The sequence below is a fragment of the Nicotiana tomentosiformis genome, chromosome 5, assembly GCF_000390325.3.
Source record: "Nicotiana tomentosiformis chromosome 5, ASM39032v3, whole genome shotgun sequence".
Classification (NCBI taxonomy): Eukaryota; Viridiplantae; Streptophyta; class Magnoliopsida; order Solanales; family Solanaceae; genus Nicotiana; species Nicotiana tomentosiformis.
Window position 1 is genome coordinate 96822446 of NC_090816.1, and position 27680 is coordinate 96850125.

Below are 27680 nucleotides of genomic sequence, written 5' to 3' on the forward strand. Positions count from 1 at the left end.
AAAAGTTCATAAACAATACCAGAACTCCTAGTAGGTGAAGTATGTAAACTCTAGATTAACAGGATAGGCAGGCATCAAGACTTATATCAGTTAATGACATATAGAATAAAAGGCTATATATTGAAGTCATGGGCAATATTTGAAGAACACATAATTAAACAAGTCAAAAGAGCACACATTCGAGTTTACAAATAGCAAGAAAACATGTCATGTTTGTTTAGAAGTTCGGGCAATACTGGCATTTAGAAATTACATGAGCATGGATCAACCATAAGAAAGTTAATAAGTTGTACATGAGTGACTCAATAGGAAGTAATACATTAGAACAAATTCTGGGCACGAATTAGTCTATCACAAGAATCTGAAACAAGTAGAGAGATGAACTCATGACAAGCAACAGATATAAGCATTCAGACATACCCAAACACACTAGGCTAAGCAGGTTTAAGATAGTCAGAAGTGATGGGCATACATCAAAACTTAGAGCTTTAGGCAGGCTCGAATGCTAGGAAACATAGGGCTACAGGATAACTTCAAAGCAAAGAGGACCACAAACAGAGACGACATAGTAGCATATTGGTCCACCAAAGCTTAAGTGACATAGATATACAGAGCATGAATACAAGCAAAAGAGAATAAAATTACGAGAGTCAAAGGTACTTACTAGTTACAGATTAACGAACAAGTAAACGAGAAGAGCAATTTCCAGCAGCAATTCAATTATCAGTAGCAAAGAGAAGCAGAATCCCAAAATTTCAGTGTGTCAGAGTTCCCAAGGGTTTCAAGTGAACTCCGGGCACTGCTTGCACTGAGAAAAGAGCACAATCGAATTCTAATAGGCTTGGCTTTCAGCCGGCCAAGGTCTCGAGTTTAGACCAATAGAATAAGTGAGAGTGAAAGATTATTTGCAGTGATTTAATGATAGTCGTTGAGACCTAGAAGGAGAACGGGGAAGGGGCTTATATAGTAGTAGAAATTGAACAAACAAACAAGGAAATATAATCAATCAAACACGAATAAGGAAAGAAAATATCACATGCAATCAATAATAGAGCCGGTAAAAGGGAGAAATCGAAATTCAAACCCTAATTAGGGTTCAATGTTTGCAAATTAGTCTGCCGGTGTGAGAAATCAGCCCTTTTTCCGTATATATGGACGAGATATTGTCCAGATCTTAGAGATTAAAGTTGAACGGACCCAATTCTGAGAGATGGTACTTGCCATGTTTAGGAAAGTTCTAAGTAATACCATGTTTGCATAGATACTGACGTGGTAACACAAATAAGGAAGGTGAATCACAAGGAAATTTCATTGCCTAGCCGGAATAGAAGAATGGTTAGAGATGAGGCGGCTAGGGTTTCTCAGGGGGGAGCAAGATTGGGAGTGTTTGAGGGCGGCATAGACGGGAATTGTATCTAGGGTTTAATGGCGAGGGATATAAGGAGAGGGGTCGACTTAATTTGGGTCATTGATCATTTGAGATCAACGGTCAAGATCGAAAGGGGAGCGGGGCGGGTTAAAGTCGGGTCGCGACCAGTTTTTAAAGAGGGTCGTTTGGTCTTGGGCTGTTGAAAAGTGAACTGGAGATGGACCAAATGTTTTGGGCCTGTTTTTTGTCCGAATATTAGCCTAAAATTGGGATAAGAATTAAATACACAAAATTATTTAAATAAAATAAATAATAAATAATAAAATATTATTTATGTAATAAAATGATTGAAAATAATAATGTAATAGTATAAAAATATAAAAATGCTATTTTAGCATGAATAATGTAATAAATGTAAGTATGCATAGCATATAGACTATTATTGCAAAATTATATAAATAGCTTTAAAAATACCAATATAATTATATAAAATGAAGTAAAAATATTATGAAACATATATGTGGATGAAAAGAATAAATTTGGATGATTAAGTTATCATAAAATAATTTAAAGGGATAATTAATACATGTTCAAGTAATTTAAATGCAAGAAAATTAATTTTAAAGCTTTAAAAATTATGAAAAATTATAGAAAATACTTATATGACTTTTGTAAATTGGTGATGATACATGAATGATATTTTAAAAGCATATATGACATTTATAAAAGTTTAAGGGAAAATTTGGGTATCAACACTGTGTTGCTTCTTTGGAGACTTCAAGGTACATCTGCCCGCGTTCGCTGGCCTCGGAGTCCCCTTCTACCCTCTTTTCCTTATTTCTTTATGTTTTTGATAGACAGTGATGTATATGATTGTTCAGCATTGTATCTAGAACTTGTAACTTATATCTCACCAGGTTTTGGGAAATTATATATATTGAGCAGCTTATGATATTGATGAAATTTTGAAAATTTAAGTTTTATTTGATGTTTTCTCATATTGATAGGCTTACTTAATCTTAGAGACTAGGTGACGTCACGATATCCTACAGAGGGGATTTGGGGTCGTGACATGATCTCATAATATTTGTGACTAGGAATAACTGAGTTATTACGATATATTCATACTTTAAAATATTTTTGAGATCATTTTAGATATTTAAGTTTAAACAAATTAAAGGTTTGATAAATTATTGCGAATATTGAGGTCTTCTTGTGATAAACATAATATATTTTTACGTTGTACATTGTGCTTGACCACAGAAACCGTGAATAATCTAGGTTTGGCAATTTTCATAAACATATGATTATACATTCATAATTAATAGGCAAAAATGTTTGGACCCATCTAGACTTAGGCAATTTTTGTTTAGTCCCCCTTAAACTTCACGTGGTCTTTAATACCCCCATAAACTTGAAAATTTAATAGTCTTAACCCTCATAGTTGCTGATGTGGCAAAAAGCGTGAATACACTCTCTTTTTGGCGCGTGGGAGGGAAGAAAAATCGAAAAATTAGCTTCCAAATGGGATATTTTTCAAATATTAATTGCTACATAATCAAATATAATAATTTATTTGTTCCAATTGTATCTCTCGTTGTTTCTTCTTAATATAGATTGCATATTTTCCCAATTGTATTTTTTTTAAATACAATGAATATATGTTACTATGTATTTCTTATGTTTTTTTCCTGTTCAAATCTACAAAAGTTAGTCAAACCCCATTTAATTTGCCAAATAAAAAAAATATTTAAAAAAAGTAATGAAGTTCAAATGGTATATTTTCTCCAAAAAGGAAAATGTACTGTGTATTTTTATTTTTATTTTCATCCGATGACTATTTATTTAAATTATGCATTTTTCTTTTTTGAGTCAAATTCGGAAATATTCAGTCGGAATTTTACTTTTCTTAGCTAAATTTTTTATTTAGCCAATATATGAAGTTCCAACAACATTTTTATTTTATTTCTTTTAGATGCAATGATAATATGTTCTAACTAAGTATTCCTTCTACCAAATATATACAAGTAACTTGATTAAATACCATTACATGTAGCCAAATAAAAAACAGATAAGGATCAAATATGTCCCTCTGCAATTCGAAAATGTTCACTTATACTCTCCGTTATACTATTGGTCCACCATGGCCCACGAAATCAAAAGAAAAGAAACGGGCATTTGGATAATTAGCAACGACCCCCCTCTCTTCTTTATTCATCTAATATGATTCCAATCTTTTCTCTGGACCACTGAAGAACTCAACTCATTTTATCGAAAGGCCGATTTGGTTAAAGGTAAAGTCCATGCTCCTCTTATTGCCATTTAGAAAGTAGTAAAAGTTGGCTGCAAGTTTATAATAGCACTCCAAGTCAATGAGCTAGAATTGAGCTCTAATAAAGTTGATAAATCTTACAGCTACAAAGGCTGACGTTGAGTACTCTATATAGTGTTTGGTAGCACAAGATCTATTTGAGAAATGGATGGAGCCGAGAATTAATTTCCACCAAAAAGATGTAAGCTAAGACGGAAGCTTCTATAGTCATCCAAGGAGGTTGCTCAAGCTGTGGATATGAGGTAATGTAACCTCTCTCTTACTTTAAAAATTTACAGAGTTTGGACAATATGGTTTGATTATTTTGGACTCAGTTGTAAAACTGAAAATATGGTTTCACAGTTTTACAACAGAGTCCGAGTTACTGCTTCATAATTATTTTTAGAATGGCATCAAAAGCAACCATTCAGAAATTGGATACCATCGCATAGAAATGACGAATGCAAGTCATGCGTTACTTCTTCATGGCACTTCTCTATTTGCGGACTTTTCAGCTATTGATCCTAAGTTTCAAACTTACTCCAAATTTAGTTCTTGTGAAAAGCTCTCACCAACACATATTACCTTTTAAGATGGATCAATTTCAATCCCTTTCCAAGTGTAGTCAATAAAATTAAAAAAAGATTTCTGCTTAAAAACCAAAAGAACTATTTTCATCTCCAGCCATGTGCCGGTACAGCAATTCTCATACCAGTTTCCAGAAAAATCTTCCCCTCCCCCCAAACAACACATCGTCGGTCTATGGCATTTGGAGTAGTCAGGGTGGGGCAGCAATACGATGGTGCAACAAGTAGAGTAGTTTATTGCCATTTCATTTTCTTGATACATTCTGCTAATTTTGTTTTGTACCTGCTGAAGTGAGTGGAGGTTGTGAAAGGTTACATAATGACTAGAAACTAGAGATACCTAGTACTTTATAACCTAATATACAGTTAATTATTTGAGAAGCAAGGGAAATATTACGAATGAAAGTAACTATCACCCTTTAATATCCTTTTGTTAGCACTGGCTGTGTTTACTACAGTCAGTGAGAAGGAAACATATTCTGCCTCAGATGGAACAAGATAATTGTTTATAGTCTGCTGAAAATCATACTCAACTTAATAAACATATTCCGACTTTATTAAGATAAAATTAGTAAGACTAAGAGGATCTACTAGGCATCTACTGATACAAATCTTTATAAATAGAACACCTAGATACATAACACTTTCATGCCTTGTTTTTTCCGAACAGCTATATGACGATGCGAGAAAAATGTAGCACTGGTCATACTAATATGCCTTTTCGCTTATCCAGGCAAGTAACTTGATACCTATTTCACATTATTAGAGACTAGTGACATCCAACTAGCATTTAGATCAAGAGAATCACCATTTATCACCCAAAAATAAAGGATTAAGAAATTAGACAATCTTTTCACTTGTGTCAACCAATCTTTGCTGCTGGTTTGCTACAAATATTATTTTAAAGGGAACAAAAAAGGCACAGTAATCATTATACAACATTTTTTACCAAATAAAAAAGATACTTCACTAAAACCAGTAGCGGAGCTAGGAGTTTTGCTAAGAGGAGTCAAAATATTAAAAGGTAAATATACGAAGACATCAAGGAGATTCAAAACATAGTATATATACATAAAAAGAAAATTACCTATCTAAAAATATATAGATTTCCAGCGAAGGGGTTCCAATTGACACCCCTTAGAACTATGTGGCTCTGCCACAGGCTAAAACCATAAAAATACTACTCATTAGGAAGTGTTCAAATAAGCTAAGAACCCAAGGCTCCCATTTTCCCGCGAGAAAATCGCACTTTTTATAGACAGTTTCATTTCTACTGCATGTGCTCAATTGCCATAAAGATTGAGCTAACTCTATTCCTTGACACGAACTATGGGTTCAACCCATAAAGCTCAAATCTTGGCTCCGCCTCTGATCACAAGCTTACTGGCCAAAATTACAAGGATTCATTGGTTTGCTATTGAGACCGCTCTAAATAATCCCCTTTTATCGAATTATTACCGATGTAATCATAAAAAGTTAATTTTTCAGGAATTTTAGACCAAACTTCTGATAAACTTTAATTTTCTGCTAGCCCAGCACTAACTCTTCGATATATATTTTTGCTAGAAGTACCCCTGATCCCATTGGTAACAAGTGGGCCCAAATAATTCAATCGCGGTAGTTGTCAAACCATACCACATAGTTCCAGCAACAACAAAAGTTGCAAAAAAGACAGCAGCGATATTACTGGAAAGGATGATTTCAATATTTCCCATACGCAATCCTTTGTATAGACATTGTGGCGGACGGACGCTAAAATGGAATATGCCCACTAATATATCCAATGTTCTTGTTGCAATATGATGAGAGGCTACTCTCGGAACAAAAGGAACAAAACCTTCCACGCCCCACGTTGGATTTATAGGTTGTACTTTTCCCGTTAGTCCTCTTTTTTTAATGCACTTAATCTTTCGATAGTGTTAAAAAGCGAATGTGAAAGTGAAAATATAAAATTTTCAAAAATTATAAATGAATTATATAAGAGGAGATAAAAAAATGTTACTCCATGCCAATTTGTTAGTTATAAATATTTAGAACTTTTGAGTTTTGATACAAAATCGAATTATAAATAAAATATCGAAACAAGCCATGTATCGAACAATTTTAGCATTTAGTATGATATTTGATCTAAATTTTCAAAAATATTCGTATTACGTATAGTATTCTTGTTGTTGTTGTTGTTGTTGTTGTGGGTAATTATGAACAATTATTATTAATTACTAAGTAAAAAAAATCCAATCCCAGCTAGACAAACATAGTCCGCTGATCTATACGTACAGGATTCAAATCTACTACTGAAAGATCAATCTTCTGCTTTGCCTTAGGGAGAGAGAAATGGCACACCTCCTAGGGAGGGTTTCCGTAGCTCCTTTAGCTGCAGTTACACATTCACTCTATCCTATAAAAATAAAATTAGAAAAACATTGGTCCAGCAGTTTAATTTTTTGACAGCAGGCTTAGCTCTCAATTTCCTTTGGCTATGGTATCACTAGTCGTCTCAGATTTCTCATGGACTCTGGTATTAGGTATGGTATTCAGTATTAAGAAAATATCAAAATATCGATACCGTATTAAAGTAGTTTGAACCCATATCATTTAAATCCTAGATCCGTCTTTGGATTGCAAGGAATTTGCTACTCTTGGCCTTGTTCGGCTTGGTTTGAGAGCTTGACTAATTTACAAGAATCACTCCTCGTCCATTTAATAGATCTCTACGCAGAGTTTCTTGGTCCTTGGACTACTATTTTTTTTTTGGCATTCATGTCGAGGCTGGCAGTAAAAATGAGGGATAACAAAGTAGGTGGTAGATTTTGAGCCTTACTCTCCAGGTTGCCAAGCAGTTTAACGTAATGTTTCTATGATTTTAGAGAGTTTCTTACTTGTGTATTACTGTTGCATTGGATTAGCTCTTATTGTATTCTCAAAATTCAACAATAACTTTGCAAGAAATACAACATTTTTAATACCAAGTTTATTTCCTTATGTACCTTTTCTTTTCTTTTTTTTCTCTATGAGTTGATACTTGCTGGTTTTGGATAAAGATTTTGTCAATAGTCAGGTGAGCTTATAACATTTTTATTTTTGTATTTGTGAGTACTTTAATTAAGAATATTACAGTATATGCCTCTATGCATTAATTATCATTCGAGCCGAACAAACCGAAGTTACCAGACCGAATAAACAGAAATAAAAAGAGAAATATCGAATTATACCGAATTTAATTATGTATGGTATTAGTATAGTATTTTAAGAAATCGAATATCAAAATACCAAATCGAAATATCTAAATACCGTACCGTACTGTACCAACACCCCTAAATATGTGAACATTATCTGGTTTCAAAACACAAAATTCACCAAAAAGGAAATATTGCCAAACAAATAACTCAACATGGTGTATTAGTTTGGAACGTAAGTGAAACATTTGCCAACGAGCTTCAACAATAGAGTGATTTACTAACCAAAAATGTGAGTTAGAAACTGACTGCACCCTCCTGCATGTCTGCCCCCCAAAAATAGAAAGGAGAAAACGAAAAATATATACATAATGGGAGTCATCCCTGTAGTGCATTATTTCTGCAATGGTTCTTACAATGCAGTGATCTTTAAGCAAAAGATTTCATTATTCTCCATATGTAGATCAATCATCACTCGTAATTATCCTAACACTTAGTTTTTTCAATTTTATAATTTATCATGTACTTCCTCCGTTTCAAAATAATGATGATTTTTTGAGTAATGATGATTTTTTGAGTAAGAATGTTACAATCACCTAATTCTTAATATGAATTCTTCTGTTTTAAATAAAAATATACACGTTCAGTAACAAGTGATAAAGTTGTTGGTAAAGTTAATGCCGTGTGACCAGGAGGTCACGGGTTCGAATCGTAAAAACAGCTCCTTGCAAACATGCAAGGTAAGATTGCGTACAATAGACCCTTGTGGTCCGACTTTTCCCCGGACCCCGCGCATAGTGGGAGCTTAGTGCACCGGGCTACCCTTTAGTAACTATAGAAACGAATGATAGTATCATATAAAATGAGGGCAGAGTCCTTAACAGTAAACTACTTCAATTAAAATCAATTTCTTTAGCTCACAATATTTTCTTCTTCTTTAAACCTTAGAGTGTTTTAAAATGGTTCATACCTTGATTTTACAAGTTAAATAGAGATCTAATGTACCAAACAATGCATTAAAGTTGCACCACGTGACAAATTGAGTGAGTATAACTTATGCAATATAAACTTGTGTATGAATGTCAGGCACATGAGTTGTGTGACAAAAAATAGCAGACAAAAAGAAATCAATTTAAGAATTTCGTATATTAACATAATCAAGGTAGAATCACACACTGATGATTCAAAATTACAATGTAATAACACCAGAATGGCTGGAAATTATCAACATCTAACGTTGCACCCAAAGCAGAGAGAATAGAAACACAAAAGAAGAGCCACACCCCCACAACATCACTATAAAGAAAATGACACTACATTTAATCTCTAGCACACAAACTTTGAATGTAGTAATGCATAAGGTTAGAAACATGTTGGTGATTGAGATGGAAAAAGACTCAAAATTATCAACGATGATCGGATTTTCCATTTTCTCTTCCATTCCTATGTAGTTGCAGCTCACCTTATTCAATATGCACTCCCATGAGAATAGTTTTTTAAAATGACAAGTCAAATAAACAGTCTTAACTTCTTGATTCCGCTGCTATCTGAAGTACGTCCTTTCACTTCTCCAGCAGCGCTAGGATACTTGTATTTTTTAGATACTTTATATCTCTACCTTTGGTGGACCAGAATGTCTCCTTGGTCCACCGCCAGGGGATGCCGAGAAAGACAATCGCTTCTTCGCAGAGTTAATTGTTCCCTTCTCTGGTGTCCCAATCTTTTCGAAACCCAAAGGACTTGGTAAGCGGGACCTCGCTCGTGCTGATTCCGTTGCTGCCATGTAACTTGGAACAGCTTGCGAGCTTGACAAGCTTTCATCGTCTCTAATTGATGAACCTGCAATACTATGCCTCCTGCAGCGTTCTGACTGTGCACTCGCCATGCTTCTAGAGTCATCATCAACATTACTTCCCCTGGGGCTTGCTGGCCTTATTCTCCCTGTCTTTGATCGGGGTGTTGATGGCGATTGGCGGCTAGGAGGACGGCTTTGCTTATAAGCGGTCGGAGAAGACCTATTGTCAAGGTGGAAATCACGATGAGTTATAGCAGTCACAGCATTGGGATGGTTTGCTGGGCTATTTACAGCGACTTGGTCATTGTTAACTTCTTTATCGGTTGCACATTTATCTTCCCATGGTCGCGCAGCCATCCATCGCTCCAACCAACTCCATCCCCAGTGTGGATTATTTGGATCCATGAATGTTTGATCTGTAGATTTTGAAGGATTCCTCCGTGTTGGCTGTTGTAAAAGTTTATAATTCCATATTACATTCTTCCATAATTTACATCATGTAACAAGGGATAACTCTCTACAAAAGGAAAACAACAAACACGAGTGTTGCATGGTATTGCTTGAAGTAAAACATGAATTTTCTTGTTGACTAGTTTTGGAGTTTAAAACCTTACAAATTAGATGGTTTTCCTTATCCATACAAAATCAAATGAATGAACGTTTTACCCCCAAACAAGTTGGAAACATCTGTATCTATACTTTGACATAACGATGTCAGGACAAAACCAAAAGGAAAATATTTGCAACTTTGACACTACCCTTTGATATCACATGTAAGAAAATAACAGATGGTAAAACTACGTTCCAAGTTAGATACATAATCTCATTAAACAAGGATCACCAGTACTAGAACATAGTTCAACTACTTTACTTCGACGAAATGCAATATCCAGGATCTGGAGAATTTTACAGGAATGAAGCTATAAATGATAACAAGCTCTTTGCAGCTATCTTTCCTAGTTCCAAACCAAGCTTTGGTCTTATGATAAAGAATATGGAATAAGTATGTGGCAATTCAGCATAACAAAAGAATATACCTGATGCGTGTATGCATAAGCCAAAGCCCTTTCCCTTCTCATGGCAGCCTCCTGCTTGCCGTGGAGGGTCGCTTCAACTTCTTCCTTTGATCGCGTGCTGTCATTCCAATCATCCCCAGACTGCTACAAAATGCAATATTCAGCCAAAGGGAAGAAACCATGGCGAAAGAGCACACATTTCTTTGCAGGAAAACTAAGATAAAAGCCACCTCCAAGTGTAAGGAAAAAGAAAATATTCCCTCCATCTCATTTTATGTGTTTCAGTTTGACTATGCACGAAGTTTAAGAAAAGTTAGGAAGAATTTGGAATCTTGTGGTCAGATGTGTGTAATATATTAAAATGCCCTTGAATCTTGTGGTCTTGATTATGCAATGTGGAATGTTGGAGTTAGTTGCTAAATATAGAAAAATTCATTCTTTTTCAAACAGACTAAAAATGAAAGTAAGACACATAAATTGAAACAGAGTGAGTATAAAAGAAGGGGATAACACAAAGCCGGTCTCAAACTTTGAAGCTGATGATGCTGAAACATGATGTGGAACTCAAGGACCGCTTCGAAAACAAATTGGCATACAACATATGGGAAAGCAAAATAGCGAATGCATATATAAAGGTACTTACAGAATATGCTTTCAGCTTCTCCTGCTCTTTCTCATGCTTCTGTTGGAGTTGTCTCTGGAGAGCCTGGTTATCCTCTGACATCCTAATTCTTCTGGCGCGAACCTGAGATTGAACACGAGCTAGTGTCTGCATGCACCTTAAGGTGGACGTGGCTTGTCGCTTGACAGATTGCCCTTGAATCATTGTCTTCAACCTAACTAATCCTCTCAAAGCCCTCAATGCTCTCCTAGCCTGTTGTAAAATAGGAAAATCAAAGCAAATGACAAACTTGAGAAACCAGCATACAATTCTTCAGTACAAACTTGAGATGGACTCTATACCAAGCATCTTAGATATTTATGGCCTACACTAAAGCTAATCACCTACTAAAAGCACGTTATTCAACCTCTTGGTAAGTCTATATACAAGATAAACAACAATTTTAAAAGAGGAAGGAAGATAGGTAATGAAATAATCCACACAAGGAAAGGAAGGAGAAAACCTTCAGTTGTTAAACTACAATCAGAAGTAAGGCAATCCTACCAAGTATCCTCGAAAAGCTGTTTGTATTCTTATAGCTGCAATCTCTTCCTTTGATTTACCCGAGATACAGGCTGCAGCCGTTAGCCGAACGACCTCAGCAGCGGCATGAGCAGCCGCAACTGCTGCTTCTGCAGCAACAGCAGTGGCAATAGCTACCGAATAGGCATGTTTGTTCTGCTCATTCTCGGCTTCCATCAATTTCGTCTGCTCTACAGGATGAGGGGGTGCAGGACTCACTGATGCAGTTTCTGCATTTGAAGAATCCAATTCGCCGCTCCGTTGCTTTCCGGACCATTTTTCAGATTTCTGTTTTTTCTGTTACAAAGAGCATTGCACAGTAACTCAAGGAAATACAGAACATGAGATACCAAAAGGGGAAATAAGATGCCATTAAATTTATTGCTTACCTTGTCTTTCTTTTTGTTACTCGAACCAAGAGCCTTTCTCACTGCTGAAAACCAACTTCCTTTCTTCCCCATTTCAGAGCATCTTGCAGAAGAAGAAAGTCAGAAATGAATAATAACATTTCAGTATCAAATCAGTTCTGGAGAAAAAGCTAATAATTTCATACAGATTGAGAAAGGGACATATTTTGAAAACTGTTTAAACAGTTTTTTATAAGATTGCTTCAAAAAGTCAAAAAAAATTTGAGGTAAAGAACAAATTTCAAAATCAAAACCTGAAGCACAATATAGTTGACAGTTAAATAAAATCAATGTGCTAGTGGCAGTTCACAAGTAAAAATAAAATAAAATTTCAGAGCAGTTTTCTCTATACTTGATAGAGGTACAATAACTGAAAACAGAGAGATCTATAGTCTCAGTTTCTGTTCATGTTGAAACAAACTGACAAATGCATCACTGTATTCAAATCTTTAGAGGTATAAAGTCTTATAAAATTTTAAAAATAATTATAAAAACCCCATCCACAGGCAGAAACAGAGATATAATTAACACAAAGGCCAGAAAGGTTACCAAAAGAAATAGAATCAAGCAACAATCAATCAAAAGGAAACAGAAGAAATGACACAATTCAGCATTAGAGAAAATTTCCCAAAAAGGGATTCAAAAAAAAATTGAAACCGAAACCACATTCTTAATTAATTAACCACAACATATTGCGTGATAAAGAGGCTAAAAATGCAAGATCATCATTAAAATGAAAATGAAAATTCACAAATTGTACATCAAATTGACAATTTCCAGGTATATGTCATCACAAAACAAACAACCAAAACCAAACAATGAAACATAAAACAACAAAACAAAAGACAGCTTGCGTCTATTTGACATGTACCTAAAACTGAATCTTGATAAATATCAGAGCAAAGTTTTGTTCTTTCCCTGTTCCTTGTTATAACCCCCAAGTCCCCACCAGAAAAAAAAAAAAAAAAAAGGCAAAACAAAATCAAGAAAACAATGGCCAACAACAATAATATGTATAGCAAAACAAGAAACTTGTGAGCACGCTTTCAAGAATATGACTCAAAGGGAAAAAAAATAGAGGGGTTTTTTATTTAGGGGGTGGGGGGTGGGGGTGGGGAGGGGACCTGGACAAGGAAAAGTTCAAAGGTTGAGGAAGTTGATGAAGACAAGAATAACGGAAAGGGTTAGTTTTGGTATTTTGACTTTTAATTTTTTTGGAGGAATAAATGTTCTGTAGCAGAAACAGAGGATTTGTTTGGGGTGGGACCCAAAGACAGGCTTTGAAGTTAGGGCACAACGTGGATATATGTACTTTATCTCTTTTTGATTCTGAAACTGAGAGTCATTTCTTTTTTAACTGCAGACAACCAACCAACTTGCTTGTCTTTCAGTTATGGGTTTTTGCAAATTTTAACAGTCAAATTAATTGATTTATTTATTAGATAATTAATGAGACTTAGGAAAGAAAAAAAAAACGTTTCGCTTTTCAAACTAGTGTACATTGTTTGTTTTCTTTCTTATCCGGTAATTCGTGGAAAACGATCGTTCAACTTGATAAATTTACTCACCTAGTAATTTTTTTTTTTGTTTTAGCACTAAAAAGTCATTATTCATTTATATCTCCAAAAATCAAACACCATCATTAAAGCCACTTTTTATATTAAAAGATAATTTTACCATCCGATCAAGTTGTAATTGATTATCCCTCAATATAATTACTTGAGTACTGCTAGTGTTACTGCTTGTTGCTACTGTTTTTTCTTTTTTATCTTTTCTTGAGCTGGGGTGTAACACCCTAGAAAATTTTGAAGTGTTTTAAGACCATCAACAAGATTGACTGGTGCTAATTATATTAATTCGGGTATGAACAAGACTAATAATAGGAAGGATATCAATTGATCATGATAATATATGTATGAGGTGCATTAAGAATGGTTTATGATCTAAGAAGATCCCTAAGGCTAAGTCAAGTTGGAAACTATTTGATGGGCTAAAGTTTCAAATGAGTTTGCACAAGATCTAACTTTAAATAAGAACAACTCCCAATATATGAAGATTTATGTGGTATACGACCTATCAAATTAAATATCTATGACTCTAGTTTTCAATGCTTCAAACCGTTCGTCATTTGGATATTCCTACAAGAAGTTATGATCTTTTTACTAAAGGGTATCACAACAGCCACGTAGCTATGCGAGTTGTGCGTAACTACACTGCCTTGGGCATAGCTGATTTCAGCAAGGTATTCAGATGAAGGGGAGCTGAAGAGGAAGGGAGCGTAGCTACGCTGGAGGTGTGCATAGCTACGCATGCCATCAAAATTATAAAAAGTGACTATTTTGGGGAGAGAGAAAGAGATAGAATTTTGGACAAGGGTCTTGAATCTAGAGAGAAGGCGGAGCACATCCCTCGTCAACACACTTTAAGGTAAGTGTTTAAGATGCATTTGTGGCTACATAACACCCATTAATGTTAGTTTTAACATCATTCATGGATCAAAATTTATAGAAAATGTATTGAATCTTCAAGAACACCAAAAAGAGAAAAAGTGAGATTCTTCTACCAAGAGGTAATCTCTTCACTTGAGCTTCACATATATGATATATTGAAGTATGTGTAGCATGTTTATGAGTTTTATTTGAAGTTGTAACGAGATATTGTATGAAACCTAAGGGTGGGTCTTGAAAATAATATTTTGGGCAAAAAAGAAAATGAATATTGATGAATTGATATAAATGGATGTCTTGAGTTTTTAATGATTCCTATAGACTTGATAACTTAATTGATGAACGAATTAAATCAAAAATCACCATTTGGATAAGATACAACACTAGTTCTTGAACCTAGGATTTTGTTGGAGAAGATAATGAATAGTGACTTGATAATGTTGGGTAATTAACGTACTATCATTAATGACTCCAAATGAGTATTAAACGATAAGAATGGAATTGAATAGACTAATAAGACCTATTGGATAATTTGGGATGGTTGACGGCTTGTTACCGAATTGTGAAGCCTAAATGAATATTTATGAATCTTTTCGTATTTGTTTTGATGTAGTTGGGATATCTAATGATAGATTTTGAATTGTGGGTCATATTTGGGCCTTTTAATCAATGGAGCATTGTAGTATTTTTGGAGCTTGAAGGTTGAGGTAAGTTGATTATGACTTACTCTTCTTGAGGGATTCTCCCTAAAAGCATGATTTGTTAATACATGATATTACTTATAAATGTGCATTCGTACTTGTGGGGACAAGCGGGAAGGATGTCACCATGTGTTTCTAAGTTTGTTGATTTTGAAGTGTCATGTGATTTTATTTAAAAATTGTATTTTTAAAACTTATTTGCAAGATGACACTTAAGGAAAATGTTATAAGTTTTATTAAAACTAATGTGTTGATAAGCGTATAAACTATTTGAGTACTAAAGATACGTTTTCATGAAAAAGTATGTGTTTTGAACTTTGATCAATAGAGTAGCACTTGTTGTATCTTTTAAAGATTGATGTTAAAGTGCTAAAGGCATTAAAATGAAAAAGGTTATTCATTTGATTTTGTTCAAATGGTTTGGATAGGCTATGAAAATTATGATTTCATAAAAATAGATCCTTTGAGGCTATGAATCTATTTTTGATATTCAAATATTTTGGGAGTTACTAGTGGAGACAATCGAGATGATTCGAACGTTGAGTTCGTTACTATGGAACTACACGTGCAGTTGTAGGGACACATTCCAAGGCTAAGCCGAGGTTTGTGGGATAAAGTTCCCCATTGGATGGCAAATGATCATTACTTAAAGTAATGAGGTTAAGTTGACTCGTACTACACTACGGGAAGCCGCCCAGACAAGTAGGGTCAAATACTTGTTGCTAGGTCGATCAACTAGTAGTTTTTTATTATGTTGGTGTTGATATAGTACTCCCGGTAAAAGATAAAGAAGACTTTCTTATGTTTATGCCTAAGGAGTCGAAAGTGATTTCGATGACTTAATGAAATTGAAATAATTTTGTATGATTTTATTAGAATTTATATCATGGTTTATACCTCACTTGTCTTTTCATTGGAAATAATAAAGATCATGATTTATATAATTATTTATCACCTTATATCAAAAATTGGTTGTATAGTTTTTGTAAAATCTTTTCCAAGGAACTTGAGTTAGAGAGAGTCTATGACATTTATTGAGTATAGTTGTGGTGTACTCAGCCCTTAGGGGGCTTCCTCCAGGGCCCCACCTACGTTACATGTTTCAGGATGAGGTATGATATGTGGCATGCGGACATGACTAGGATGACTCTCTTCCTGAGGTATATGGTGAAGCACCACTCCTATTTCGTAGTAGCTATCATTTTATTTTCTTGATTTATGTTAGTAGGGCATTAGCCCAAGTGTTTAGTTATATTCTTTGGTATAGAGGTTCCATAGATAGTTGTGAAAAGTTATAGTAATGGGGTTGTACACGACATACATGAAAATATATTTATTTTACTTAGTCCCATTGTTATTATTATGAAAGACTTCATGTATGATTCTGAATTGGAAAACTTTCCATCGTTTAACTTGAAAATATATATATTTTTCAAAGAGCTTCCGTAGTTAAATTAGTTTTCATGCATATGGTTTGGGTGCATCATATGGGTTGGTTTGCTCGTATCGGATAGTGTGTCGGGTGCCGGCCACGTGGATTTGAGTCGTGACACGAGGGTCTACCGGAAATAGCCTCTCTACATGTCATGACCCAAAACTCAAACTGTCTTGATGGAGCCTATCATGATACTAGGTAAGACAACAACTCAGACGTACTAACACTTTCAAATTTAAAATATACTAAAATAAGTTTAAATAAGTACAAATCTCATAAAACTGGATAAAACCATCACAACTCGATACAGAAGTTTTCCAAAATCAGGGTATCACTGAGTACATGAGCATCTATATAAACATAAAGTCTAAAACACTGTCTAAGAAACTGAAACTGAGTAAGTAAAACTGAGGTATAGGGGAGGAGAGTCAAGGTCTGCGGACGCTTGGGCAGCTACATCGATAGTCTCTGAATGACTGTAAACTCTAAGAATCAGCAACTACCGTGTCCGAAAATACCTGGATCTGCACACGAAGTACATGGTGTAGAGTGAGTACGACCAACTCAGTAAGTAACAAGTCTAACTATTGGGCTGAAAGCAGTGACGAGCTTCACAGGTACAGTTCAATTACAGAATTACAGTACAGAAATATAGGCATGCTTTCAAGTTTAATGGTTAAAGCTCAAACAGGTAAGATATGTCAAGTTCAATTATAACAAGATATGATACATCTTAATATCTACATGTCAGTTATGCATGCCAACTGAAGGACAAAACAGTGATGAAACCATATGCATACTCTCAGAGTATCAATCACTCAGTCCTCTCATTCACTCCATCCTCACAGCCACTCATTCCTCACAGTCATTCCATCCTCACAGTCACTCAATCGGCACTCGCGTTCGACACTCACACTCAGTAGGTATCTGTGCTCACTATGGGTGTGCAAACTCCGGAGGGGCAAATCCAGCCCAAACGCTATAATAAGCCAATCATGGCATAAATTAATAACATATGTTGCGGCGTACAACCCGATCCCATAAATATCCTCACAATCAGGCCCTCGGCCTCACTCAGTCATCAATGTCTCTAGTCTATCAGGCTCACAAGAATCATGATAATCAGCCCAAACAATGATGATATGATGTATAAATAAATAGCAACAGAGGCTGAGATATGATATGCAAATAATAGTTGTGACTTAGTACATAATTTCAAATTAAGAAAATAATTCAACATGTAACACGACCTATGTGGGTCCCAACAGTACCAACATGTAGCCTAAGCATGATTTCTAACATGACTTACAGCTCAATTTCTCTAACACATGGAGAATATACGGATAACGATAAGATTATTTAACTATACAGTTCCATGGAATTGACCAAGTCACAATTCCTATGGTGCACGCCCACACGCCTGTCACCTAGCATGTGTCTCACCTCAACACTAATCACATAACACATACTTCAGGGTTTCATACCCTCAGAACCAAGTTTAGAAGTGTTACTTACCTCAAACCGAGCAAATCTCTACTCCAATAAGCCCTTGCCCCGTGAATCATCCTCCGAATGCCTCGAATCTAGCCACAAACAATTCGATACGATCAACTAAAGCTATAGTAATCAATTCCATATGAAAATGCTAAGTTGTACATCAAAAGTCAAAAAGTCAACTCAAAAGTCAACCCCCAGGCCCACGTCTCGGAATCCGATGAGAGTTACAAAATCCGAACATCAATTCTTCCATCCTTCATCTAGTATTCGTAGATTTTATGTGTAAAAACTATATTTTGATTATTTTTGTGAACATGAGTGGCTAAGAACCTCATTATTCTGGGGTTATGGGTCGTTCTGGACTATGGTAAATTGACGGTTGATTGTTTTGCTTGACTTTATCATTGTAATTTATTTTTTAATATTGCACTTAATTATTCTATTGCGTAGCTAACATGAGTACTATCTACGAATTTATAGTTGAACTCGAAAGTGGGAATTATAAGTTGCATATAGGATTGAATAGCATGCGTTCTTGAATCTGGGCATCAAAGAATAGATTCGTAATTAGGATAGACATATTCTAGTTGCCTACCCATTCAACCACGAGTCCAACCATATCAAAATTACTCAAATCCGTTACCAAAATCTCGCTCAAATCCCCAAAAATTGGCCTAAGACGTTTTCTCCATTTTCCCAATCTTTCACCCAAAATCACTAATTAAATGATGAAATAAAAGATATAATTATGGAATTTAACCAAAACTAAGTAAGAATCACTTACCCCAATCACCCCCTTGAAAATCTCTCTAAGAAGCGCCTCCAACCGAACTCCCAAAATCAAATTTGTGAAATGAACTCAAACCCTCGTTTTTGAAATATTTAAGTCCGCCTAGATGTCCCTTCTTCGCGATCGCGGGAAAAGCTTCGCGATCGCGAAGCACAAACTCAAATGCCCCTAGAACTTACTCTACCCGATCGCATACAAACTCACATAAACGCGATGCATAGGCTTCCCAAGCCTACGCAATCGTGGACAAACCTACGCGTTCGCATAGAACAACACGCGTGACCAGCTGTTGCCTCCTTCCTCTTCTCGAACGTGGAGTAGCCCACACATTCGCGGTGTACTGATTCCTCCAGTTTATACGATTGTGTACCGAAACTCGTGATCGCATAGAACAAAAACCTCAGCTGCCCAAATCAAGCCTTCGCGATCGCAGACCTCTCCATGTGATCGCATAAAATGAAACCAGACCGGAACACCATGTCCGATTGACCTCAAATTTTGCACATAAGTCATAAATAACATAACGGCCCAACTCCAACTTTCGAAACCAAAATCTGAGCCCGGTAACTACAAAGTCAACTCTCAGTCAAACTTCTCAATTTCCAAAACTTCTAATTTTCTAACTTTCACTATTTCAAGCCTAAATCAACTACGGACCTCCAAATCATTATCCGGACATACTCTTAAGTCTAAAATCACCCTACGGAGCTATCGGAACCGTCGAAACTCCATTTGGAAGTCGTTTACACATAAGTCAATATCCGGTCAACCTTTTCAACTTAAGCTTCCAACCTTGAGACTAACTATCTCAACTCATTCCGAAACATCCCCAGAATCAAACCAACTACCACGAAAAGTCACATAATGACAATTGAGCATAAAATAAGCAGTAAATGGGGGAACGGGACTACAACACTCAAAACTATTGGCCGGGTCGTTATATCCTCCCCCTCTTAAACAAATGTTCATCCTCGAACGGGTATAGAAACATAGTTGGAGTCTCAAATAGGCATGGATATTGTTCCGCATCTCCCACACGGTCTCCCAAATATCCTCCTCGACTGGATGACCTCTCCACTGTACCTTCACTGAAGCTATTTTCTTTGACCTCAACTTTCGAACCTGTCGATCCAACATGGCCACCGGCTCCACATCATAAGTCAAATCACCATCCAACTAAACTGTGCTGAAATCCAAAACATGAGACGGATCGCCAACATACTTTTGAAGCATGGAAACATGAAACACTGGATGAACACTCGACAGACTAGGCGGCAAGGCAAGCTTGTAAGCCATCTCTCCAATCCTCTGAAGCACCTCAAACGACCCAATATATCGAGGGCTCAACTTGTCTTTCTTCCTAAACACCCTTCATGGGTGAGACCTTGAGTAGTACCTTTTCCCCAACCATGGAAGCAACATCACGAACCTTCCAATCGGCGTAACTCTTCTGTCTGGACTGTGTCGTGCGAAGCCGATCCTGAATCAATTTAATCTTGTCCAAAGCATCCTGAACCAAGTCATTACCCAATAGCCTAGCCTCGTCCGGCTCAAACCACCCTACCGGAGACCGACACCATCTCCCATATAAAGCCTCATACGGAGCCATCCGAATGCTTGATTGGTAGCTGTTGTTGTAGGCAAACTCTGCGAGCGACAGAAACTGATCCCATAAACCCCCGAAATCTATGACATAAGCGCGTAGTATATCCTCCAATATCTCAATAGTGAGCTCGAACTGTTCGTCCGTCTGAGGGTGGAAGGTTGTACTCAACTCAACTTGTGTGCCCAACTTTTGCTACACTGCTCTCCAAAAATGTGATGTAAACTGCGTGCCCCAATCTGAAATGATAGACACTGGCACATCGTGAAGGCAAATAATCTCGCAGATGTAGATCTCAGCCAACTGCTTCGAAGAATATGTAGTCCCAACTTGAATTAAATGTGCGGACTTGGTCAATCGATTCACAATCACCCAAATAGCATCAAACTTCCTCGAAGTCCGTGGGAGCCCAACTACAAAATCCATGGTGATACGCTCTCATTTCCACTCCAGAATCTCAAGCCTATGAAGCACTCTACCCGGTCTCTGATTCTCATACTTCACTTGCTGACAGTTTAGGCACTTAGCTACAAACCCCACTATATCCTTTTTCATCCTCCTCCACCAATAGTGCTGCTTCAAGTCCTGATACATCTTCGCGGTACCCGGATGAATGGAATACTATGAACTGTGGGCTCTTCAAGAATCAACTCACGTATCCCATCTATATTAGGCACACAAATCCGACCTTGCATGCTCAACACTTCATCATACCCAATAGTAACATCCTTGGCATCACCGTGCTGAACCGTGTCCTTAAGGACAAGAAAATGGGGATCATCATACTGGTACTCTCTGATGCGATCATATAAGGAAGACCGAGAAACCACACAAGCTAGAACCCGGCTAGGCTCCGAAATATCTAATCTCATGAACTGGTTGGCCAAGTCCTGAACATCAACTGCAAGCGGTCTCTCACCAACTGGAATAAATTCAAGGCTACCTATACTCACCGCCTTTCTACTCAAGGCATTAGCCACCACACTAGCCTCTCCGGGATGATACAGAATGGTAATATCATAGTCCTTTAGTAGTTCCAATCATCTCCGCTGCCTCAAATTTAGATCCTTTTATTTGAACAAGTGTTGGAGGCTTCGATGATACGTAAATACCTCACAAGACACGCCATAAAGATAATAGCTCCAAATCTTCAATGCATGAACGATGGCAGCCAACTCCAAACATGAACACGGTAGTTCTTCTCATGGGGCTTCAACTGACGCGAAGCATAAGTAATTACTCTACCTTTCTACATCAAGACACACCCGATACCAATCTTAGAAGCATTACAATACACTATATAAGAGCCTGACGCTGAAGGCAAAACTAGAACTGGAGTTGTGGTTAAGGCAGTATTGAGCTTCTGAAAGCTCTCCCCACACTCATCTGACCACCTGAAAGGAGCACCCTTTTGGGTCAATTTGGTCAAAGGCGCTGCAATAGACGAGAAACCCTCCACGAAGCGACGATAATAACCGGCCAAGCCGAGAAAGCTCCGAATCTCAGTAGCTGAGGACAGTCTGGGCCAACTCTAAACCGCATATATCTTCTTTGGATCCACCTAAATCCCCTCACTGTACACCACGTTCCCCAAGAACGCCACCAAACTAATTCAAAACTCATACTTGGATAACTTGGCATAAAACTTCTTCTCCCTCAGCCGCTGTAGTACAATCCTCAAATGTTTTGCTCGCTCCTCCTGCCTACGTGAGTAAATCAAGATATCATCAATGAATACTATGACAAACAAGTCGAGATATGGCTGAAATACATTGTTCATCTGATGCATGAATGTTGCTGGGGTGTTGGTCAGCCAAAAAGACATCACCAGGAACTCATAGTGACCACAACAGGTCCTGAATGCCGTCTTTAGAATATCTGAGTCCCGAATCTTCAACTGGTAATATCCAGACCTCAAATCAATCTAAGAGAACACCCTCGCTCCCTGAAGCTGTCCAAATAGATTATCAATACCCGGTAAAGGATATTTGTCCTTGGTTGTAACTTTGTTCAATTGCCTATAGCCGATGCACATTCGCATAGTACCATCCTTATTCTTCACAAACAGAACCGGTACACCCCAAGGCGACACACTAGGCCTAATAAACCCCTTATCAAGAAGTTCTTGAAGCTGCTCTTTCAATTCCCTTAACTCAACTGGTGTCATACAATATGGAGGAATGGAAATGGGCTGAGTGCCCGACACCAAGTCAATACCAAAGTCGATATCCCTATCGGGTGGCATGCCTGACAGGTTTGCAGGAAAAACATTCGGAAAGTCTCGTACTACCAGAACAAAATCAATAGTAGGGGTATCAGCACCAAGATCCCTCACAAAGTCCAAATACGACAAACACCCTTTCCCAACCATCCGTTAGGCCTTCAAATAAGAAATTACCATGTTGGGAATATAATCTAGAGAACCTCTCTACTCGATCCTTGGCACCCCTGGCATCGCCAACGTCATGGTCTTAGCGTGACAATCCAGAATAGCATGACATGGAGACAACCAATCCATACCCAAGATCACGTAGAAATCAACCATACTAAGAAATAAGAGATCAACTCTAGTCTCCAATCCCCCTATAGTCACTACACACGGCCGATATACACGGTCCACAATAATAGTATCGCCCACCGGCATAGATACATGAACAGGTGAAAATAAGGACTCACGGGGCATATCCAAATAACGAGTAAAATAAGATGATACATAGGAATAAGTAGAACCAGGGTCAAATAATGTGAAAGAAACTCTATGGCACACTGAGACAATACATGTGATCATTGCATCTAAAGCAACAACATCTGGCCTGGAAGGAATAGAATAGAATCGGGCCTGACCACCACCTGATCGGCATTCCCCTATAGGGTGACCTCTAGCTGCCTTGGCCCTACCCCGAGCTGGTTGGGCGGGTGGTGAAGTAACTAGTGCGGAAGTCATAGCTTAACCCCTCTGCTGAACTAGACCTCCTGGCCGACGAGGACACTGTTTCCATGTATGCTCAAACTAACCGCACTCGAAGCAACTCCTCGCTGGTGGTGGTGGGGGATGAATCGAGCCCTGAGTACCAGAGTAACTGCTAGAAGGACCTGGCACAGATGAAACCTGAATCGATGGAGCACGGGATGAACTCCGAGTTGGTAGAGCATTGAGAGATGACTGGCCCGGACGAGCACGATACGAACCATGGCTAGTTGATGCACCACGATGAATTGGGCGAGTGTAATGACCCAGCCAGTCTTTTTAAAAGCTATAGCCTCGTTCCCCTATTTAATGATCATCTTGTACTTTATAACTGTTATATGACTTGTCGGGGCAAATTGGTTCGGGTATGATGAGGTTTTTAGAATGAATTGGAACACTTAGTTCCAAAGTTTAAAACATAAGTTGAAAAGGTTGGCTGGATGTCGTCCTATGTGTAAACGACCCCGGAATAGAATTTTGATGATTCCAACAACTTCGTATGGTTATTTTGGACTTAGGAACGTGTTCGGGATTTTATTTGGAAGTCTGTAGTTAAATTAGGCTTGAAATGGCTAAAATAGGAATTTAAGTTTGAAAGTTTGACCGGAGAGTTGACTTTTTGATATCGGGATCGGAATCCAGTTCCAAAAATTTCATAGCTCTGTTATGTCATTTATGACTTATGTGTAAAATTTGAGGTCAATCGGACTTGATTTGATAGGTTCCGGCGTCGTTTGTAGAAATTGAAAGTTTCAAAGTTCATTAGGCTTGAATCTATGTGTGATTCGTATTTTTAGTATTGTTGGATGTGATTTGAAGACTCGACTAAGTTCGTATGATGTATTAGGACTTGTTGGTATATTTGGTTGAGGTCCCGAGGGGCTCGAGCGTGTTTAGGATGGTATTCAGATTATTTTTCTTCATTTTGGCACTATTGGTAGTTGTTGTTTGCTGGTGTTTCAAACCTTCTTCGCGATCACGAAGATTAGGACGCGATCGCGTAGGCTTAGTTGGGCAGTGGAGGTTTTTTTTCTATGCGATCACGTAGGGTTAATTGGGGGGCTGCTGAGTTTTATTCTACGTGATCGCGTGAAGAAGGATGTGATCGCGTAGCTTTGGGATTTTGTGACTCGCGAACGCGTGGTTATGGTTGCGTTCACGTAGAGTAAATGTAGAAGAAGTGGAGGTCACGCGTTTGTTCTACGCGATCGCGTGAAGAGGGTTGCGATCACGTAGAGTTGGGAATTTTGTGCTTTGCGATCGCGTGGGGATATACGCGATCGCGTAGAGTTAATTTGGGCAGTGGGATAATTGTTCATCGCGATCGCGTGTGAATGTTCGCGATCGCGTAGAGCAAATGATTGGCAGTGAGTTTAAGTTTTGAAAATGCCCATTTTCCATTTTTGACGGATTAGAGCTCGGGAAGAGGTGGTTTTTGGGAGATTTTCAGAGAAAACATAGGGGTAAGTGTTCTTAACTCAATTTTGGTTAGATTAACCGAATCCATCACTGTTTTTAACAGTTAATTGGTGATTTAAGTTGGAAAATTTTTAAAACCCTCTTGGATAGATTTGAGGATTTTAGGGTCGAATTGTTATCTGAATTTAGTCATTTTGGTATGGTTAGACTCGTGGTTGAATGGGTGTTCATATTTCGTAGCTTTCGTCGGATTCCGAGACGTGGGCCCCACAGGCGATTTTTGAGTTAATTTCGGATTTTATTGAAAAATATAGTATTTTCTTATGAAATTGATTCCTATAATTTTTGTTGACTGTATCAAATTATTTTGGATAGATTCGAGCCATTCAAAGTTGGATAATCGAGGAAAAGGCCTACTAGTGGATTAAATTGGAGCAAGTCGAGGTAAGTGACTTGTCTAACCTTGTGTGAGGGAAATGTTTCCTAGGATTGGTATTGATATGATAATTGTAATGTGATGAAAGTCGTGTACACGAGATGACGAGTGTGCACACAGGCTAAATGTGAAAGATTGTGTTTTTAAATTGTGTAGATCACTGTTGTATCAAATTATTAAATCTTGTTATATTCTCCATCATTGATCGAATTTATATACTTTAAATTTGCTTGACTTTCTCCTGCTAATTATTTTTACATGTTTAGCTGAAACTTGGTTTTTTTTATTTTATGCATTATTTGAAGGTGTAATTTCTTTAATTTAAATATTATTAATATAAAATATTTGATATTTTAAATTTGGAACTAAGGCAACATATTAAAAAAATTTAAATATTATTTTTGCTGAGTTATTTATTCCCAATATTTTGCTAGATTTTGTACTCATTGTGATTGAGCCGTGAGCTCCCTATTATGGAAAGTATTGTTGATGTTGTTTATTTTGGCAAATTGAATTATTTGGGCACTTGAGGTGCAAATTATGATATATCGTGATATTGATACACATGCGGTGGTATAAGGTCTGGGTGTTGAAACGCATGCGGTGAGATAAGGGTGGTTTGATATGCGTGGCTAGTAGGGGAACTACTAGAATTCATGCGGTGTGATAAGGGTGGCTAAAACGCGGGATGCTATTTCGGGAAAAATATTTTTCTTTAAAATTAAATGTGAAGGCTCCCGAAGTGAAATAAGAAAATGAGATATTGTAAATTTATTTATGATCTGGGACTACGAGGCGGTACCTCGGGAGTGCCCTTGTTGATATTGATTTATGGCCGCAGTTGCCGTTGATTATTGTTGTGATTTTCGTAAAGTTGAAAATAATTCTATTTTGTTTCCATGAGGTATTATTTGTCATTATTTTGCATAGTTAATTGGTGACATACTACTTACTTGATTCATTTTCATTGTCATTTCATTTTTATTATATTGTTAAATATTTCACCTTGTCTTTTATTATTCCAATAGGGCATGGCTTGACCTCGTCACTACTCTACCGAGGTTAGGCTTGGCACTTACTGGGTACCACTATGGTGTACTCATACTATACTTTTGCACATCTTTTTGTGCAGATCCGGGTACATCCTACCAGTCCAGACATTAGTAAGCTACTTGTATACGAAAACTTCGAGGTATATCTGCCAGCGTCCGCAGACTCCGGAGTCCCCTTCTATCATTATTATGTTGCTTCCTTATTTTCCTTAGACCCTGATATATAGATACGTTAAGGATAAATTCTTAGAAGCTTGTGACTTATTTCTATCGGGTATTGGGAGTTGTAATTATGTAAATTTGAAGATTATTTATTTCAGATTTCTATTGTTATTCCGCATTGATAGGCTTACCTAGTCTTAGAGACTATGTGCCATCACGACATCCTACAGAGGGAATTTGGGGTCGTGATAGCGAGCCATCTAAGCGGGCCTATAAGGATGACCCTTGCTGTGGTAGGACTGCCCCTAGAAGGAGCACCACTGAAACCACCCGAACCACAAGGCCTCTTTGCCTCCCTCTCCTCATGCTCCTGACTACGGACCATCTCTAGCCGCCAAGCAATATCAACCACCTCGTAGAACCTAGTACCAGATACACTCTCCCGAGTCATAGCAAAAGGCACCTGATAGTGGAGGCCATCAATGAACCTTCTAATCATCTCCCTCTCAGTGGGAACCAACCAAATTGTGCGGTGAGCCAACTCTGAAAATCTCATCTCATACTGAGTCACAGACATACCATCCTGACGTAGCTGATCGAACTGCCTGCGCAGATCCTCCCTACGGGTATGTGGCACAAACTTCTCCAAGAAGAGAACGGAGAACTTATGCCATGAAAGTGGTGCAACAATGACTAGACGGTTCCTCTCGTAGGCCTCCCACCATCCGAAGGCAGCCCCTGATAGTTGAAATGCAGTAAAGGAGACTCTACTAGTCTCTTGAATACTCGTTGTGCGAAGAATCAGCTGGCACCTATCCAAAAAGTCATGGGCATCCTCTAACTCAGCCCCACTGAATGATGGAGGCCTGAGCCTCCCAAATATCTCTAGCCTCTTCTGCTCCTCATCGGTCATAATGGGACCCACCTGGGCCTGAGCGACTACAACCGGCATGGATGGTAATACCCCCGATGTTTGAAGTCCCTGCATCACCTGCTCTGGAGTACGGGCGGTGGGAGTCTGAGTACCTCCCATGTCTGGAGAAGTGGTTGGCGCTGTTTGAACAGAAACCGCCTGAGCAAGGCTAGTGCAAACAGTCAATATCTAAGCCAAAGCCTCGTGAAGGCCTGGAATCACAATGGGCACAGCTGGTGCCTGAGCTTGCCCCACTGGCTCAACCATATCTGGAACCTGCTCCTGAGCTGGAGCAACTGGTGGATCTGTAGGTGCTGCTCTAGCTGCTGTACGAGCTGCACCTCGATGCCTATCGCGTCCCCGGCCTCTGGTGGCCCTATTCGGTGGTAATGGTGGTTGTCCGTATGGTCCGG

At 37.8% G+C, this 27680-nt stretch overlaps 2 protein-coding genes across 5 annotated transcripts; both read right to left on the reverse strand.

Moving 5' to 3' along the window:
- Nucleotides 1–8570: 8570 nt before the first annotated feature.
- LOC104090411 (protein IQ-DOMAIN 3-like) lies at nt 8571–13260 on the reverse strand. 4 transcript variants are annotated; one of them, XM_009595500.4, is made up of 6 exons: nt 12716–13260; nt 11827–11908; nt 11657–11734; nt 10898–11128; nt 10276–10398; nt 8571–9685 (listed from the first exon to the last, which is right to left on the reverse strand). In XM_009595500.4, the coding sequence occupies exons 2-6, from the start codon at nt 11896–11898 to the stop codon at nt 9050–9052; spliced, it is 1140 nt and encodes a 379-aa protein (XP_009593795.1). In that variant the 5' UTR covers nt 11899–11908; nt 12716–13260; the 3' UTR covers nt 8571–9049. The 4 variants fall into 4 exon arrangements, with proteins under 4 accessions (XP_009593795.1, XP_018624371.1, XP_009593794.1 ...); XM_018768855.3 differs by having other exon boundaries at nt 11420–11734; nt 12716–13259; XM_009595499.4 differs by having other exon boundaries at nt 10276–10395; nt 11420–11734; nt 12716–13258.
- An 8676-nt stretch (nt 13261–21936) lies between these two features.
- LOC138892839 (uncharacterized) lies at nt 21937–27306 on the reverse strand. Its single transcript, XM_070176586.1, has 2 exons — nt 26707–27306; nt 21937–22020 (listed from the first exon to the last, which is right to left on the reverse strand). Exons 1-2 carry the CDS (start codon nt 27304–27306, stop codon nt 21937–21939), a joined length of 684 nt encoding a protein of 227 aa, XP_070032687.1.
- Nucleotides 27307–27680: the final 374 nt, after the last annotated feature.